General features: G+C 61.7%; 1 protein-coding gene across 1 annotated transcript in view; it reads right to left on the bottom strand.

The window, feature by feature from the left end:
• Window positions 1–18,323, bottom strand: part of PTPRN2 (protein tyrosine phosphatase receptor type N2) — a 265,811-nt gene that overhangs the window by 46,744 nt on the left and 200,744 nt on the right. The window contains exon 11 of the mRNA XM_054574797.1: window positions 13,101–13,180. Within this exon, the coding sequence (XP_054430772.1) occupies window positions 13,101–13,180 (80 nt within the window). The remainder of the gene's footprint in view (window positions 1–13,100; window positions 13,181–18,323) is intronic.

Consider the following 18,323-nt stretch of genomic DNA (forward strand, 5'->3'; position numbering starts at 1 on the left):
CGGAGTGTGGCGTGGCACCGCACACGCCCACCCCTGTGGAAGCAAGTCCTCTGCTGGCTTTGGGGGGACCCGGAGAGAGCCCAGCATGGTGGGCGTACACGCCACCGTTCATGGGAAAAGGGGTTCCCACCAGACACACCTGAACTCAGGCAGGAAATCCAAGTTACGGTCACACTGATCAGGCCACGTAACATGTGACTGTCCTCACCTCCCAATGGGACTAACGAACAGATTTATAATCCACTTATTTATATACATATAAAACAGTCTAGCTCTATGAATTATATTATGTCTTTTTAAAAAATCCTCACCCAAGGATACGCCCACTGATGTTGGAGATGAAGAGGGAGAGAGAAACATCGACCGGCTGCCCCGGCGGGGGACCAAACCCCTGCCTTTCGGTGTAGAGGAAGCCGTCCAACCAACTGGTCCCCCAGGCCCGGGCTACTCTGTCTTTTAAACAAGGCCCTGGGAACATCTGTGGTTGAACATTTTTGCCAAAACAGTCCTTTCCAAACTGCACTGAAACACGGAGACGCTGGGACCCGTGGGCAGGCAGGCCCGCCAGTCGGTGGCCCTGAGTGTTCCTGGGGTGCTGGGCAGGCCGCCAGAGAGCCGGCGCCGCTCCAGGCCGTGGGTGAGGGCCTCCGGGTGCCAGGGCCGCCTCCCCTTTCATGGCAGAAGCCCCATCGTTTCTAGGGGAAACAGTGAAAAAGGAAATATGAAAAGTTTCAGTCCTGGGAGATGCTATGGGAGAGAAGGAAATTGGGCGATGAAGTTATTCAGTGCAGAGAATCAGGGATGTTCGGTGGAAGTCACTCTAGTCCTCCGTGTGTGCATGTGTGCACATGACGTGTGCATGCGTTTGTGTGGGGGTGAGAACACCCTCTCAGCACCTTTGAAGAACATGATGCATTGCTATTGCGTGCAGCCACCCGGCTGGACATGGGAGCCCAGAGCACATCACCTGACACTCTGACCAGTGGCTCTCCGCCGCCCCGGGCCCCGGCCTCTGGCAACCTCCATTCTACCCTCTGTTTCTGCGAGTTTTTCTTCTCCCAGTTTCCACATAGAAGTGAGAGCATACAGTATTTTTCTTTCTGTATCTGACTTACTTAACTTAGCATAAGGCTCTTGAACTTCTTCTGTGTTGTTGCAAATGGTAGGATTTCCTTCTTTTTACGGTTGTTCCACATCTTGGCTGTTGTGGACGCTGCCATAAATGTGGGGGTGCAGTATCTCCACGATAATGGTTTCATTTCTTTTGAATAGATACCCATTCACGCTATCTCCGTCGTCTGAAATCATGGCCTCTACCTACCCGGTCTTACCAATCCATCAATATCAAGATGAGCTTTTATCTCCTTTAGAAGTATGATCGAATCCCTATCTCCTCACTCTCTTTGTATTAGAGCTAAAATAAAACCCCACACCTCATTTTAACATGTGACCATGCTGGATCACACGGCATATCTATTTTTAGTTTATAGATAAACCTCCATACTATTTTCCATAATGACTATACAATAATTAAAATTTTTAAATACTTAGAAATTAATTTAAAAACAATTCACCCACATGTTGCGGTACTTTAAAAAATTAACAGAAATATTTTTTAAATTTTATACGAAAAGTAGAACTTTACTGAATTAATGACTGAATGGAGACATACACCACATGAATGGATGAGCATTATCAATGTTGCAGATAGGTCAACTCTGTCCCAGCTGAGCTACACACTAAATAGAATTCCAATTTTAAAATCCAAGGCACCCTTTTCTGTAGACTTGGTAAGTGTGGTATTGGAGAGACTGACAGAGAGAAGCCACCGAACAAAACTGAGAGGCTAGAAACATACCTGCATGACAAAGAAATCGGATCAGCAGCGCACATGACAGAGCTGGGGGGATCGGGGGGATGGGGATAAACGGCTGGACCGGCCGTGCCGGGGCCTGGCCGGCCCGAGGACACAGCAGGGAGGCCGCGTCCTGGTGGGTGAAGGTCTCAGAGACTCTGGACCAGAATGCGGGCAAAGACTGACGGCACCACTACAGGGAAAGACGGCACGACTGCGGCCTCCAAACCCAAACTGTTACAGAAAACACTGATGCACGATGACACTTAAAAAAACCCTATGCAGTAGAAGACACCCTATAAAAAGATATTTTTGTATCATATATAAGGCACCGAAAAAAGGATTAGTGCTCAGATACTATCTATTATATAATAAAGTGTTAACTATATAACATACAGTGTTTACATGTAAATATATACTCACATATAAATAATGGTGTTTACGTATTTATATGGAATGTATACAGAAAACACCTGGCACTTAAATTCGTAACTAATACTACACACAGGCCCTCGGTCCAGCCCCTCTGGACCCCGGAGGGCAGGCGCGCCCCTGCCCCGCCCCCGCCCCCTGGGGCCAGCGCTTCTGTGTGACGGCAGGGTGACCGGTGACAGAACTGCGCGTCTCGGACCTGACTTAAGAAGGGGTGTCTGGGGAACCCAAGGAATCCAGGAGAGCCACTGCGGACAGTGGAGAAGGGGCGGCCTGCCCCGCGACAGGAGGCGTGAGCACAGCCTGGCTCATGGCCGGGGAAACGGGCGCCCACACACTGGAGGCCTTCGCCCCCTACTTCCTCGCGCCGGACACTCCACGTCTGGTTTCAACTGCCAATGACGAGGCAACACGGCAGAGCGACCCCGCCACCACCGCAGGCAGCCTGAAGGGCAGAGCAAGCCCCGGGTCCGGAGGCGGAGGCGACAGGTCTGGAAATGGTCTGACCGGGGATTTAGAACCGCGGCGACGACCGCGCTGAAAGCTCTGATGGGAAAGCGGACACGTGTCACGACAGGAGGGAGGGGCCGGCAGAGAGAGGGACACTCTGAGAAGGGACCAAAGGGACGGCAGGAATCGAAGACGCTGTGACAGGGCTGAAGGCCGCCTTTGGCGGGCTCATCAGCAGGCAGGGAGTGGCTGACGGGGACCCAGGGAGCCGGAGGAAATGCCCACGAACTCCCAAACCGCAGTGCAGAGAGAGCACAATGCGAGCGCTGGGCCAGAAAGGCAAGCCCGGGGACAGGCTGCCGGCGGGGCCTGCGGAGGAGAGGGGGAGACGGGAGCGAAGACGGCCGAAGTTTCTGGGGCAACACACAGCCAGCCGCAGAGCCAGGAAGCTCTGAACGCCAGGCAGAGTCCATTCCCCCCAAGTCTCTCCCCAGGAGCATCAGCCACCGCAGAAAACTAAGGCGATGAGAAAATCTCGGCACACGAGAGGAAAGGCGCCCGACCTGCAGAGGACAGCAGGGACCCAGCGGAGCCTCGTCTCTGAAGCCATGCAGGTGAGAAGGGAAGGGGATCGACTGTTCAAGATCAAACATACTCCCCCCATCTATCCAACAATCGTGTCCAGTGAAATTCTCTGTGCAAAGTAAAGGAGAAATAAAGATGCTTTCAGATCAACAAGAAGTGAGGGGATGTCAGAAGTTGCCCTGCCTTGGGAGAAATGTTAAAGGAAGTTCTTTAGAGAAGGAAAGTGAGGTAGGCGGGACCTCGGACCTATGTAAACAAGCTGGGTCCACATCCGGGAGCCGGCCAGGCGCGGGGAGCACCTGGTGCGCAAAGTGTGAGGAGCAGCAAGGAAGCCAAGGGAGCTGAAGGGGACCCATTGATCACTAAGGACCCTTGAAATTAAGGTTAAACATACAGCCCTGCCCGGGTGGCTCAACTGGTGGGAGCGTCATCCCGTGCACCCAAAGGTCATAGGTTTGTTGCCTGGTTGAGGTGCACACGGGAGACAACCAATTGATGTCTCCCCCCCATCTAAAATCAATAAAAACATATTCTTGGGTGAGGATTAAAGAAAGAATAAGCATACGCTATCTGTGTAAAGAACGTTAACAGCTTTTTCCTTAGTTAATACCATTGGTATAAAGAAACAACTGAAAGGTGTAGTCAGTTAATATTTATTCTTGGAAAACCCGTGGCTAAGAGGATACCTGAGTTCCTGGGTCCAGAGAAAGGAACTGAGTCCATGCGGGTTTGGTTTAAGGTCACGCGACCTTCCCCAAGTCTGTCCGCTTTCTTTCCTGCCGATGGTGATTAGGCTCATGTTCGAGGAGACAGATGTCCCCTAGCCAAGTCGAGATCCTTTATTCTTGAACTTGGCAATGCTCTCATTAATCAATAACATGGTTTGGGGTCCTTTCTGTGTAGATATTACCTGCTTTAAGCCTTCCCAAAGATCAATGCCAAAATGAAGAAGTGCCCTGGCTGGTGTGGATTGAACACCAACTGGCCTGTGAACCGAAAGGTTGCTGGTTCAACTCCCAGTCAGGGCACAGGCCTGGGTTGCAAGCCAGCTCCGTGCAAGAGGCAACCAATCAATGTTTCTCTCCCTCTCTTTCTCCTTTCTTTTTCCTCTAAGAAATAAAATCTTCAAAAGAAACAAGAAGAAGGTGTATTAAAAGATGTCATTAAGGACACCGAGACCCTGAAGCTGGATATGCGGCTCTCCCCGTGAGCCGCGTGTAAGGACTCCGTGTACTAGAGACACGTCCCCGAGAAGCCACGCTCCAGCACGTCTGCGGGCAGAGTTCACGCCTGGACGAACCAGGCGTGCATTTTCCAATGCCTGTCAAGGAGCAGCCAAGGAGGGAAACGCGAGGACCAGGACTCTGCGTGCATGCCGCATGGTTAACACCTTCCCTGCAGCCCTGTATTAGGGGCCGTTTTGGTTAATTAAGTATCTGGTCTGAGGGGAGCCACCGCACAGCGAAGCAGAACGTGCCAGCACCGCACAGGCTCCGGTAAACACATGGCCAGGCACGGTCCCTGCTGTTCCTCAGGGCATGTTGCTGGGTGGAGGGCAACACCCCTCCAAGCACACAGGTCAGATTCTGTAAGCAGGGACAGACCCACGCACCGTGGCTCCCACTGAATCTGATACGTCCGGTCGCTGCTGTTAACCTCTCACCACGGGTCCTGCATGATTTCACTTTTCTGGCGGTCAGGGCCCGGCAGGCTCGGCCGGCACCCGACAGGCGCTGTGGGTTCAGCACGCCGGCCGCGCCGCGGGCAGTGGCCAGGGGCACCTGCTGTGGGCATCCCGGGGGGAGAACGGCGTTTGGAGACTGCAGCTGGCACGACATCGGGAAACAGAATTTAACGACTTACCTACGAGAATGTCTGTGTCCTGCTCGCTTATCATTACCGAGAGGACAGTGGGCCTGTTTCCTCATCCATCAATTTCATGTTTCCATACAAAACCAAAGACGTTCGTGAGGGCTCTGGAATCCTTCATATCGAAGCGCCGGCCACTCCGAGGCCGAGACAGGAACGTGGGGGCATCGGGGGAGAGAGGGGAGACACCCCCGGTCTGAGTGGACAATGCAGGGTGTGAACGCCCTGGGCAGGCAAGTCCTCATCCTCCCTGATGACGTCACCATGTGTCTAGACCCACATGACCAATAACATGAGACGGGGACACCCGTGGGACTTCCACTCCTGCTGCCTGATATTAAAGGGATGCTAAGTTTTTCAGCAAAAATCCTCATTAGCACAGCCGTGTCTCCACCTGACACAGGCAGTGGGGTGGCATCTGGGTGGCAGACACCACTGAGGACAGGCCGCCCGCACGCGCTGTCCAGCGTCACAGCTCAAGCTGCACCCAGGTGGGGAGAGCTGACATTCGCCAACCTGCCCGCAAAACTCTGCTGACTTCCCCGTGCCCTCGCCTCGGGGAGCAGCGGCCTGAAACGGAGCGGGCGAGGGGGTCTCAGAAAAGAGCCTCAGCTGCCTCACGCAGACGCCCCTTGAGGAACCACTGAGAAGCCGCGTAGCTGCTCCGGGGTCCAACCAGCGACAGAGTGAAGGGGAAGGCCAGGGCCGCGCGGCTGCACCGGCTCCCCGTCCCCCCGACTCCGTAGCCCCTGCCGTCCCCCAGCACGAGCCGGGCTCTGCCGGCGGAGGACCAGGTGAGAGGGAGGAGGGGGCTGCCGCTCACGCATGCGGGAGGGACGGAGAGCGATGTCCGTCCCCTTTGCCCCTGTGGAAAAGCTGCTGGCAGCGGGCTCCCCTCGCGCCCGGGCTGGCAGGTCAGATGAGCTCACCCGGGGGTGGCGACGTGGCCGCGGGCCAGGGGGCGGTCCCTGGGCCCCGACATCGAGACGGTCACAGCACGCCGGGCAGCAGAACGAACGTGGGACGACGTCTCCACGAAGGAGGGCTCCTGGTGGACGAGCGCTCGCGTGTCCCTGGCCCTTCTCACCCCAAGTGGCCGTCGCCCCTGTGTTCACAGCTCCTTGGCGTCGGCCCCACGTTCCCGTCTCTGCCCCGGAGTGGCCGGCGCTTTGATATGAAGGATTCCAGAGCCCTCACGAAAAAACCCACATGGGAACGCGAGGCCACGCAAGTGATGGAAAGGTGGGGAGCCGTAACTCACGTGCGCTCCTCTCAGAGCAGGGACGAGGGGCGACTTGGGGAAACGCCTGAAGTAATGAAGCGACATGAAGTCGGGTCCGGCTGTTACCGCCAGAAACCCGCGGGCTCCCGCGGCTGCAGGTGCATTTAGGCCGGGGGCTGGGGAAGGTGGCGCGGTTACGGGGTGAATACACATACAAGTGCCACGAACACGCTTTTCTATGAAGACCCCTCCGTTTAGGGGCTTCAGGAACCAGGGGAAGCCTCACATTTTTCTCTTCACCGTTTGACTGTTCTCAGCAAATCCCCCGCCCCCGCAGCGTGGAGGACGCTGAGCCCTCATGCCCTCGTTCGCGGAGGCCAAGGAGGGGGGCAGGGGAGCGAGTCGGGCTGGGGGAGCCCCGGGGCCAGCCAGCACCCCTGGTGTTGTCGCCAAGGCCGACGACAGCACCGGCGCGCCGAGCTCTGCCTGAGAAGTGAAATGGCCACCTCGGCACGAAGCAGCTGCTGGCGGGTCCTTGTTTTCATTAAAAAGTCATGAAACAACACCAACCCTTGCACCGGGTGACGGTTCAGACACGGACGCTCAGCCCAGTTCATCGCCGTGAACCCAGAGCTGGGGCTGTGGCCCCGTGAGCCGCGAGGATGTTTAGCGCCCGCGACACCTGACTAGTGAGTCGGGGCCCTGACTCTCTTCCCGTAACCTGTCGAATTAAGAAATGACAACAGCCAACGTGACAGCAGCCGCCTGATGCGAACGGCTGAGGTTCTACCTGTTGTTTTTGTCCTGTTGGCAGGAACGCTATTTTCTGGCGCTATTTCCAGCAGTCAGCCTCTGGGCCGTGCGGTGAGACGGTCGAGACTCCCTGGCCTAGGCCTCGACGTGCGCCGGCCCCCACACAGGTTTCCTCAAAGGAGCGGCAGCCGCAGAGACCACCGTGGGCCCTTGGGGGTGAGAATGCGGTCGCGCAGTCGGCGAGACTTCGTGCCATTTTATACCGGGAGGGAATTATATCATTGCTTTTGCCGAACACTTCCCATTCTGGACCTGCTTTCTCACGCCTGGTGGCTGCAGGGGGGTGAAGTGTCGACAGTGTGCTCACTGCGTTTAGGTGTAAAAGGCACCGACGTGCAGCGACCTCCGCCCGGCCAGGGCTCCAGCAGGGAGGACGCCCCTTCCAGAGCCGCCTTCCGGGACCCACGCGCCTGCCTGCGCGGTGTCTCCCCGGTCTCAGCACCCGAGGCTCCGCCTCCGTGTCCTGTCTGGGCATCTCTGACCACCAGGGGTGGTCCCTACGCAGACGGGGGCCTGGGTCGGGACGGGTATCCCTGCACCTCGCCCCCGCCCTCAGGCAGGGCGCCTGAAGTCCCACGCTCAGTGCGCAACGTGGGGGTCTTACCCGTTCAAGCCCCGCCCGCACTCCCCACAGATGACAGGTGATGCCCACAGGACGAGAAGGCATGACCAGCTCCTGCTGCGGGCAGAGCTCACAGGAGGGAGACGTCTCCGCAAGGACGTGGGGCACACAGACCGGCAGGGGCTGGACGCAGCTGTGAGAAACGCCCGCGCCGAGCCTTCGTCCCTCACCGGATCCAACGGCCACGCCGTGGCGCGCGGTGACCCGTCCCACCTGAGAGCGAGGGAGCCGGGGCCTGAGAGACTGAGCGAGGCGTCCGCAGCCGCGAGCTGCCGAGCCTGGGACTCGGCTCTGAGCCCTCCCCCCGACCCCGCCACCGCCATGTGTCCGGCCCCACCTTGGCTGTCCTGACCCGGCAGAGTGGACACTGGGTCTGGGAACCTGTGTCACTTAGGGGCAACCTGCTATATAGCCCGTCACCGAAATGGGGATGCAGGTGCCACCTCCCAGTCAGAACACGGTCCCGCCCTTGGCCTTGCTGAAAAGACAGGGCTGCCAGGAGGGGAGGGTGCGGCGGCCCAGCTGGGTTCAAAGGTCATTGGGGGAGCCCCTTCTGTTCTTTCCACAGACTTGCGCTTGGTGCAGCTACCACTGCGCCGAGCTGCCCCACAACATGGGACCTACAGGGCCACCCCAAAGGTGAGCCCGGGGCACCCCGCCCCGTTTCCTTGGGGGGAAGCGTGTCGAGCCCGCCAGCCAGCCTGGCCGTGAGTCAGCCGCCGTTTTCAAGGACCGGCCGGCGGAGCCTTCGCCTCCCCGTACAGGAGGGAAACGTGGGCAGCAGGTGGAAAGGAGCCGGACGAGGCAGAGGTGGCTTCGCCCCCCGCTGGCTGGCAGCGGCTGCTGACCGCAGCCCTCCGTGCACACCGGGCTTCCTGCCCCCGCGCCGGGAAGCGCACGGGTCCCCCCTGGGCCAGGTGACCACTCACTAATCTGCTTGGCTCAGCACAGCTGCCACTTGCTCTGAGGCCTAATGAGCCAGAGGGTCCACACACACACACATGCCCGTCGGGGAGCAACAAGTGCAGAGAGGCACCAATGGCCCCAGGGAGGGGTCTCCTCAGTGGTCGGTGCTGCAGAGGCTGTCAGATGGCAACGTCAGGGCAGCCCCAGCGGGGAAGCCTGGAGCTCGGCGGCAGAGCCGCCCAGCGGAGAGGCCCGCGACCGTGCCCCCGGACAGCCGGGTCTGGAGCGCTGGGCCGCGAGTGCCCGGCCACTCGGACCCCACGATGCCCGCACCCGGCCGCTGCCCCGGGCCCGCGTGGAGCAGCCACGGAACACCCTCATCGCGCTCTGCTGCTCCTCGCTGTCGGTTGCCATGGGGACCAGTGTGGGTGGGACTCCCAGAAGGCAGCTGACAGCCGTCGCATCCTCTCGGCTCTGACAGCCCCACGGAGGAGGGTGGGGGGGGCTCCGGTCCCCTGGGTTTGGGGTCGCGCTGGCGCCCAGGTGGCCCGCAGGCTCCTCCTTCTCGCCTCCTTGCAGCAATGGCTTTAAAAGCTGCACCGCGGCCCACGGCCCTGTGTTCCCAAGGAGCCGCCCAAACGGGCACAAAGGCTCTCAGGTCCCGTGCGAAGGTGACGGACGGGAATAAGCAGAAACGTCCCTCGTGCACCGAGTCACGGCGGCCATGGAAGCAATGACACCCCCGGTGTCTCAGAAGGACTGAAGTTCAATGTGCCTGCTAAGCAGGAGAGCTGAGGGCCCATGTAGCCGGGGTGGCTGCTCAGTGTCCCCACGAGGCCCGGGGGTGTCCCCGTCACCGACACAGCTGCTGCTCGAGCTCCCTGTCCCTGCATGCGGCTCACCTCCCCACACAAGCAGCTGTCACGGCCACCGGGGGGGCCACGGCGCCACGACCCCTGAGCCGGCGCGACGGGGCCATGGCCAAGGGCTGCAGGCGGCAGCCCCCCGCAGTGGTCCCTGGGCGGTGCCGTCCGCGGGGCACGCGGCCCCCCGCACACCAGTGTTCCCGCGCCTTCGCACGGGAGCCTGCCCTGGCTAAAGCGGGGCTGGACTGAGGCCCGGGGGCCCGGCCGCGGCTCTGCCCGGCGGCAGGCGCTTCGGGGCTGCACGTGCCCGGCGCCGTCGGCCCCTCCAGCGCGGGTCTGCAGACGGCAGCGCAGGCCCCTTGTCCTCCCGGTGCCTCACGGGCCCCCGACGTGGGTTCCATGTCCCGAGTGTGTCCACCCACATGGTCCCACCTCAGCAAACACCCTCACCCACGGACCAGGCGGAAAGGGCTGCCCCAGACTCTTCCCACCCCCGTCACCAGCACCAGGACGCCCCCGCCGGCTCCTCACCAGCCGCACGGCCACCGCCCCCATCTGAGTCTCTGTTCCCTGGGTGACCCCAAGATCTCTGCACCGCTTCCTCAGCTCCCCTCCAGCCACCACCCGTTTCTGAGTGTCCAGAAACGCGCACGAACCACAGGTGAAGTGCAGACTCCACCCCACACCCCTCAGTCTCTTGGGGGTTTTCCACCTCGGCCTCCCTTCCAGACGCTCCCCCCACAGGCAGTCCCTGGGGTTGGGGGCGGAACTTGTACGCTTCTCAGTCCCTGGGTTTGTCCCGTTCATGGCTCCCCGGCACCATGAGGGACGTGGCACGTGCAGCGAGCGGGCTGGGAGGGACGTGGTCGGGGGGGACGGAGAAAAGAGGGAAGAGGCGGGGGCGGTTCTGGGGACTGGGAGGCTGCCCCTCCTCCCAGAGGTGCGCAGGGCAGGAGCCCTCGCAGCGCCAGGTCCCTGGAGGCCTCCGTGGGGTCTGGCCAGAGCCGCAGAAACGGACTCCCAACTGCCCTCACCCGCAAGTCCAACTCCAAGCGCGCCGCGTCCCCGCACCGTCGCGGAAAACCCTGCCTCCTCACACAATCGACGGGACACGACCTTCCTGTCTTTCCGGCCCACATTCCCTCTCTGCCCCAGTCACGCCTGCAAGTCCGTCTGGACTCGGTGTCTGCAGCCTCTCAGCCCCCGGTCAGCACAGCCCAGGCGGGCATGGCAGCCAGGACACTGTCCCCCGCCCTCGCTCACCCACCGTGATTTGGACGCCACGCACAGCGACCCTGTAAACACAGCTCCAGCAGCTCCCGGCCTGTGCACACTGAGGCCTGGCGAGTCCCCCTCGGTGGGCACCGGGGAGCTGTGACGAGGGGAAAGGTGGGAAGTGAGGGCCGGGGGACCAGGGCGGGCCCGCTGGGCGCCCCGCGACATGGTGCAAGCCACCAGCAGAGCCACGCCCAGCGGCAAGGACCTGGAGTGCAGACCATCGTGGGTTTGCACGGCTGCACATGACACTGGCCGCGTCCCACAGGAGCTGGGGACACACAGCAGCCCCTCCACGGCCCCCGCAAGCAGGTCTGCCCAAAAGACCGCCAGGCAGGCCACAGCCATACTACTGAGACTCCGCACTATCTTGTAAAGTGAGAAACCAGAAAGAAATTCCTTCTGAGTTCAAAGCTCCTCCTCGTTGGTGCGCGAGGGAGTTGGCCCTCCATGGATGCTGCCCTCAGCGAGGTCACTGCCCTCCTGGCCGCCCTCGCCGCAGACACGTCCCGGTGCCGCTGCTCTGGGGTATTTCTAGGGCCCCCCATAAAGATCCTTATATGACAAACTGAGTTTGCACGACCATCTTTCTGCACAGCATCCTGTACATTCCTAACATCTTAAAATTATTCAGAATATAAAAGGAAGCAATTTCTATCTGTGCACGCACGTCATCGATCCCTCACAGGCTGCTGAGCGCCGCTGTGACAGCCGCTGTAAATGCACTCACAGAACCGGGCCAACGCAAGTGTCTGGAAAACTGTTATGGCGCGTGCGCACCTCACGTCTGGCTCCCCCGGAACAGCACTTAGCGCCTGAGAGGGACGCGGCTTACAAGACCAGGAGAGGAGAGTTCAAACGAGCAGCCCCCTCTCCCCAGAAAGCAAGGAAGCCCACGAGAGCCCACGCCAGTGGGTACGTCGCATGACTTTTCAGAGAGGCTTCGTTTCGTGCTGCTTCATTCACGCCGACCACACTCTGAAAGCCCCGCCTCCCAGCACGAGGATGAGTGGCCGATGGTGGGGCCACTGTTTCTGCATGAAACCCGAGGCCCGGCCACGGACGCCGGGGACCCAGCACCGGGAAATGGACGCCACACGGGGAAGGACACAGCCCGCGGCCACCGGGCCGGCCACCCACACGGGCGGGCCCTCCACTCAGAGAGCCTGCGGGGGAGCGTGCCGCTCCGCTCCCGAGGACCAGGTCTCTGCGAGCCGCCCCCGAGCCCACGTCATGGTGACGCACGACCATGAAAGGAAGCCGGGGGTCGGCTCGCAGAGCTCAGATCTGCCAGCTTTCTCAAGAGCAGGCGGCTTTGCAACGAGTTCTCCTTTAATGCAAAGTAGGTGGCCCCCAAAATAAATACGTTCAGCAAATAAGGCGCAAAGGGCACCGAGATTTCCTGCTGGGGAAATCCGGCCGCAGCCAGAAGGGGCTGGAGCTGGTTCACTCCGGGTTCTGTTCCCTGGACAGAGACCAAGCTCACAGGGCAAATGCGGGGACCTCTCCCCTACGGGGAGCTGGGTATTTTCTCCAAATCAAGCAGCTACCCTGGGTCGGTGAGCGTCTCACGAGTGACCTCACAACACGGCCGTCGCCACTGCCAAGTCATGCCAGGGCCCGCGAAGCACCAAACCGAGGTGCTGGGGCGCGTCCCATGTTTTCTCACGGGGCAGGGAGGCTCTGCAGCGCGTTTCACAAAGTTGCCAGGAAGCTGAGGCCAGAGACAGCAGGCGCGGGCCGTCCCAGCAGCACTCTCTGCGCTGTGACCACGGGGAACGGGGAGCCTCCGGGCCTCTCCGCAGGGCCCCCGTCAGGAAAACGGCCACCAGCAGAGCCACGGGCTGCGACCCAGTGCCCTGTTCCTGCTGAAACCTCCGTCCTGTGTTACGTCTCGGGTTGCCACAGGCGGGACTCAGGCTGGAGCTCGTTGCCTGGTGTCAGAGGGGAACCAGAGGCCAGCCCGCACCTGGCCATCCACGCCGGCGCCGTCTCTGCACCCGGGCCTTCTACCTGCGGGCGCTGCCCCGGCGCCCCCTGAAGCCGGGTTAGGTGGCCCACTCCCAACCTGCTGTCTCCTCCACAAACAACAGGGCGCCACGCAGACCGTTTGTCCTTTCCACCCCCGTCTTGGGGTGCACATATGCATGATGTGTGTGCACACATGTGAGCATGGACATGCATGTCATGTTGAAAGAGCTTTACCTGCTGCCTTAGCCACATCCGCCGCTGTCACGTTCTGGACGTTGGCGCTCACTCTGAAGGTCACTGCCGGTCCCAGGACACTGGAAGAGATCATTCAGACGGGCGTCAGGACAGCCCCGTGGGGGTGTGGGGACAGCACGCCACGCTCCTGCACGCGGGCCCGGGCCCCGCCCCACCGTGACCTCCACCAGGCCTGTGTCCCACACGTGCACCCAGGGCCACTGTCCCCACGCGTGAGCGTGTTCTTGACACTAACTCTTTGTTTCCATTTTTCCAGCGATTCCGCTGAGAGGCTCTGCTTTTCTAAAACCCACAGCCAGGCGCCTATGAAGAATTCAGCCCCAACAGCCCAACCCCAACAAGCAGATATTCTTGCAAAGGAAGAAAATTGTTATGGAAACAGAGTTTAGTATTTGGTTCCCATGGGGGCAGAATGAATCAAACGCAGAAAGGAAAGAAACGGGTATTTTAAAAACCTTTTTGACAGCAACCATTTAAAAAACTCATCCAAGTTGTCAAGAAACATTCACTATAAAAATAACTGGTAGGGAATTGGCAGATAGGAATTATTCAAAACCCAAAGCTTTTAAACACTACATTGAACGTCATCTTGAAAAACACATCACTTTTTTTTTTTTTTTTAAACAGGTTGATTGGCCTGACGACCCGTGCACTTCAGAAACACGCATCCCAGGCGCGGCCGCCTCCGCACCGCAGGGCCTCGGTCGGCTCTGAGGGCAGGCGAACCCTGTCCGCAGGCTGCGGCTCTTCACAGCCTGGCCTCCTCAGACGCCCTGTGCAGGGAAGCCCCTTGAGCACGCGTGGCACAGGAAAGGGCCCGCTTCCGGGGCGAGGGCCGCCAAGGAGGAGGGGGACACCGGGTTCCTCCAGAGGTGTCCCCAGTGACGCGGGCGCCCCAGTGACGCGCCTCGAACTCGGCGAGGAGGTCTGGGAATCCCAGGCCCCAGGGCCCCCGCCCCAACCAGCTCTCTCTTGCCAAAATGCAGAGAGAAGTCCCCTTACTTTGCCTCTTGAAAGAGCAGCTGGGACACTAAGAAGGGATGGTACTAAAAAAGGGAAAACGGCAACAGTGCGAGTGACGGGGGAGGGGCGGGGCGCTGCCCACGCTCCATGCGGGGCCCACGGAGCCACGGGCACCCTCTCACCAGCCACCCTGTCCGCTGCTCCTCCCTGCCGATTTCAGCGTTTGTGATAAGATCACGTAAAAGGCACTAACGACAATGAGAACGCCGCAAAGAAAAGAACGTCCGAGCGAGAGTCCACGGAGCGATGAGCCCCTGCTCAGGGAGCCTTCACATAAAACGGGGAGCTGCTGTCTCAGAATCAGCCGACACACTGCCTGGAGCCCAAACCCCCACGGGAAGAACTCGCCCCCGGCCCGACCGCGGCTCCCGCCTGCCGCCCTCCCCGAGGCTCATGGTCCCGGACCCCGGACGAGCCCACGGCTGCCGGGGGCTCTGCGACCTCCGACCCGCTGTTCTCCTGGGCACCTCGCAAGTTCCCGTGGGTTCAGATGCCACCTCCACAGGCGACTCAGGGGCTCGGCGCCGCGTGCGGCTCATCGCAGGGTGGGGCTCCGGTCCCTGGCCGCCTGCCCGCTGTGCACGCCCAAGGTGGCCCTGCCACCGTCTGTGTCCGCAGCTCTGAGCAGCCAGGACGGTCCGGCCTGTGGGTGTCCCGCTGCCTTCCCTGTCCATAGTGACCACGCTCTGCAGAGCCTCCTGCAAAGTGCCCTTGTCCCAACCTCAGTCCTCGGCTCCTGCTGTGAAGGCGGCAGCCCAGCTCCTTCCCCGCTTCCCTGACCGCGGAGCCCACAGCCGCCTCGTGCTGCTCGCAGCCAGGCCCACACGCCCCGTCTCGGCCGGCCCCGCGCCCGGGGGGGCCCGGCCACAGCCAGCCGTCCGTCCCTACCGGGGGCTCTCTGCTCGACGGAGGCCGGCCTCTCTGGCCCTGCAGCGACGCGTTTCTGCCTCTGTCCCATCTCGAAAGCCGGCCACCGCATCCGTCCTCTCCGTGACGCTGGACAGCCCACCTCAGGTGCACACCCCTCAGTCTGACTCCTCACCAGCCCTCCGGGGCCGCTCCGCTCCCCGCTTCGATCTTCCAAGCGCCTGACCCTGAGCGTTTCAGCCGCAGGTTAACTGTCTCACAGGGCGTCCGAAGCCTCCCTGCGGGCTGCCGGGCTTTGCCAGGGCCGCACACTCCGGGGCTGCAAGAGCAGCATCTCCCCAATCAGGAGGAAGTCCCCCCTGTTTCGAGTGTCCCTTGTGGCCACCCAAAGGGCACCGATAACGTCCCAGCAACAGGACCTCCGGTTCTCAAGCAGTTCCTGGGCCCCTCATCGGCGCTCCATCCCTGTGCCCAAGGCTCCCCTCAGGCGCCAACCTCCTCTCCAAAGACGCGTGGCCGTCCCCAGCCGCTCGGCATTGGGAGCTCGCGTGCCCTTGTGTCCCGGACGCGATGGCGCCCACCTGCCACCCCGTGGGACCAGCAGACAGGCGGACGCGGCGCGGCGGCCCCCTCAGGACGCTGCGCACCACCCCCGTGTCGTTTAGGGACCCGTGACCCCCTGGGATGCGCCTCGTGCAGGGAAGCCCCCGCGGGTCAGCTTTACTGCCGAGGCTCAGCGAGCCCCCCCTCTGCAGGGCTGCACGCGTGAGGCCCCGAGCGGGCGCAGACGGGCAACTTGCCTCCCGCCCTCGGAGCCCATTTCTGGTGAGCCCGCGTGTCTTTCTCTGGCAATGAACGGGGCTCCTGAGCACAGGCCGCCAGCGCTGAACCGGGTGGGCCCCGCGCTGTGCCCTGCCCTCTGCCCTCTGCCCTCTGCAGGCGGGGACCGGAGGCTCGGGAAGGCCGAGGAAGCTGGCCCTTCTCCTGAGTGGGGACAGCACTTCACATCAACCCTTCAACACCGACGTCTCCAAGCAAAGCACAGAGATTCCCCCAGAGTGAGAAATGGCCGTTGTCACTCAAGTGGAACGGCTCTGTGTCGGTGCACAGTGGGCCTTCCTGCTGTCTCACCTTCAGTCTAAGATGAGGCTGAGGCAGCGTGACACCCGTGCCACCTCCCTGACACTCCCTGTTTCCAGGAAAACTTTGGTTGCGCCTCAGCAATGTTGCAGGTGTAGACAGGGCACAGCCGATGCTCCCGACACAGGCTCGTCCCCCTCCCCCCGCCCTGCCCTCCTGAGGTGGTGCCACTAAGCCAACCCTGGGCCCAAGAGGAGCCAGGGGACAGCCCCTGCCTTTGGCAGCGCCTGGGGCAGCAGGTACAGTAAGAAGGGAGGCGACACCTCCGCCCCGGCCCTCCTGTGGGCTCAGGGTCTGCTGTCTGGGGCTCCGGGCTGGGAGCGATGGTCACGGGCCCTGGGCAGAGCCTCGGCCACTGTCAGTTTGCATCACCCCGGCAGGCACCCCAAACAATCCAGGGCTCTGTAACCCTCTCGGCCACCATGCCGGCCACAGGGCCAACCCAGCGGGCTGAAGGCCACCCTGAGCCGCCCTCCTCCTGCTTCATACAAAATGTGTTCGCCAGTCAGGGAGATGGGACAAGGAGGCAAATAATAGCAACTCTGCCCCAGGAAACAAAAGAATGCTTTCTGGAAGCTTCCGAACTCCCAGGGGTTCTCTCCCACACGGAGGGCCGTGCGGGGTGGGCGAGGCTGCAGGGCACTGGGCTGCGGGCGGGGGGCACCGTGTCGGGAAGGAGCCGTGCCCAGCAGCCCCTGCCCCGAGCCCAGGAGAACCAGTGGCCACCCTGGGAAACCGGACACGGTGTTTCATTGCCTCAGTAGCTGCACAGGAGGAGACTAAACGGCTCCAGCGCCAGGAAGACATGCGGCAATCGGTGGCCACGTGGGGCTCAGCGCTGCCCGCAGCAGTGCCAGGCCTTCTGGTGCTGGTCCGAGGGTCCACGAGGCAGGGCCGCAGCACAACTCTGGTCCCCACCTCCAACGGGAGTGGGCCCGTGGCACCCCCACTGCCAAGCGCTGGGTGCAGCCCGGCACCCGTCAGCGCACGGACAGCGTGATTAGATTATAAAGTCGTCACTGCGCCAGGCGCCTGCCGGCGTAATTGCATCAGCATGCTAATGCCGTTTTAATGGTCTCTAATGATGTAATAAGAAATAATGGAATTTACTTGACAGCTACATAACCATTAACAAAGCATATTGAGCGTAACCGGTACTTCCATAAAACGCGGACGGTCCGGGAAAGTGCAGGCCTCGCGCCTCCCCTCTCCTGGAGCCGCGCACACGCTGAGCCCCCAGGCTGCCCGCCCTCAGAGCCCGGTCCCGGGCCACACACGGGGCCTGCACACCTGGCCCCGGAGCGCAACGCCACCGCCAGACGCACGCACGCACGCACACGCACGCATGCGCGAGTGTGGGCTCGCACAGACAACAGTGAAGACCCCGGGGTGCAGCGCAGGCAGCAGCTGGCGAGGCGGGGCTGCTCCAGGGGAGCCTCGGCGCCGAGAGGACCCGACTTCCACTCAGAGCACGGATGGGACGGCAGGCAGGCTGGGGACGCCCTCCAATCAGGCCCCGCCCACTCGGATGCTCCCAACCCTCCCGCAAGACACCAGCCCCCTGATCGCCAAGCATGCCCAGCCCCGAGCCCGAGCGCAGCCGCAGCCCGGGGCGCTGTGGGGGGCAGTGCTTCCCTCAGCTGGGCAGCTGCGCCGCGCCACAGCCCCGCGGTCCCCGGGTCCCGGAGATCGGGCAGGAGCAGGGCGTGCCTGCCCGCCCAAGGCCCCAGGGTTGCTCGCGGCGACCCGCATGCCCTGCCTGTGCTCGCTGTGGAGAGGAGCCAGCTGGTGGGTCTCGGCAGCCTGTGGCCCAGTCCTGCCCTCGCCAGCCCTGCCCTGTCCGTCCTGTGCTGCCTGCGGCAGGGGCCTCTCTGCCACATGCCCCCTGCAGCCACCTCACCTGGATTCTTGCCAACGCTCCTCCCCCGCTGATGTCCTGGCCGGACCACGCCCTGGGCTCCCCTCCTCACCGGTCGACCCCAGGCCCTCTCCTGGGCCCCGCTGAGCGCACAGTCTGCCGCCTTCTCTCCGCCACCCGGCTCGCCTTGCCTGCACAGCCCCCCCGGTGCCCCAGGCGCATGCGCCCCGGCGAGGGGGCCCCGGGCAGCTCCCTGGCTCCCTGTGGCTCCGGGCCCAGCCATTGCCTCTTCGTTCGGAACGCTCCCTGCGTGG

This window comes from Pteronotus mesoamericanus, unplaced genomic scaffold (assembly GCF_021234165.1).
Source record: "Pteronotus mesoamericanus isolate MK-2021 breed Mesoamerican mustached bat unplaced genomic scaffold, CSHL_Meso_final contig_265, whole genome shotgun sequence".
Lineage (NCBI taxonomy): Eukaryota > Metazoa > Chordata > Mammalia > Chiroptera > Mormoopidae > Pteronotus > Pteronotus mesoamericanus.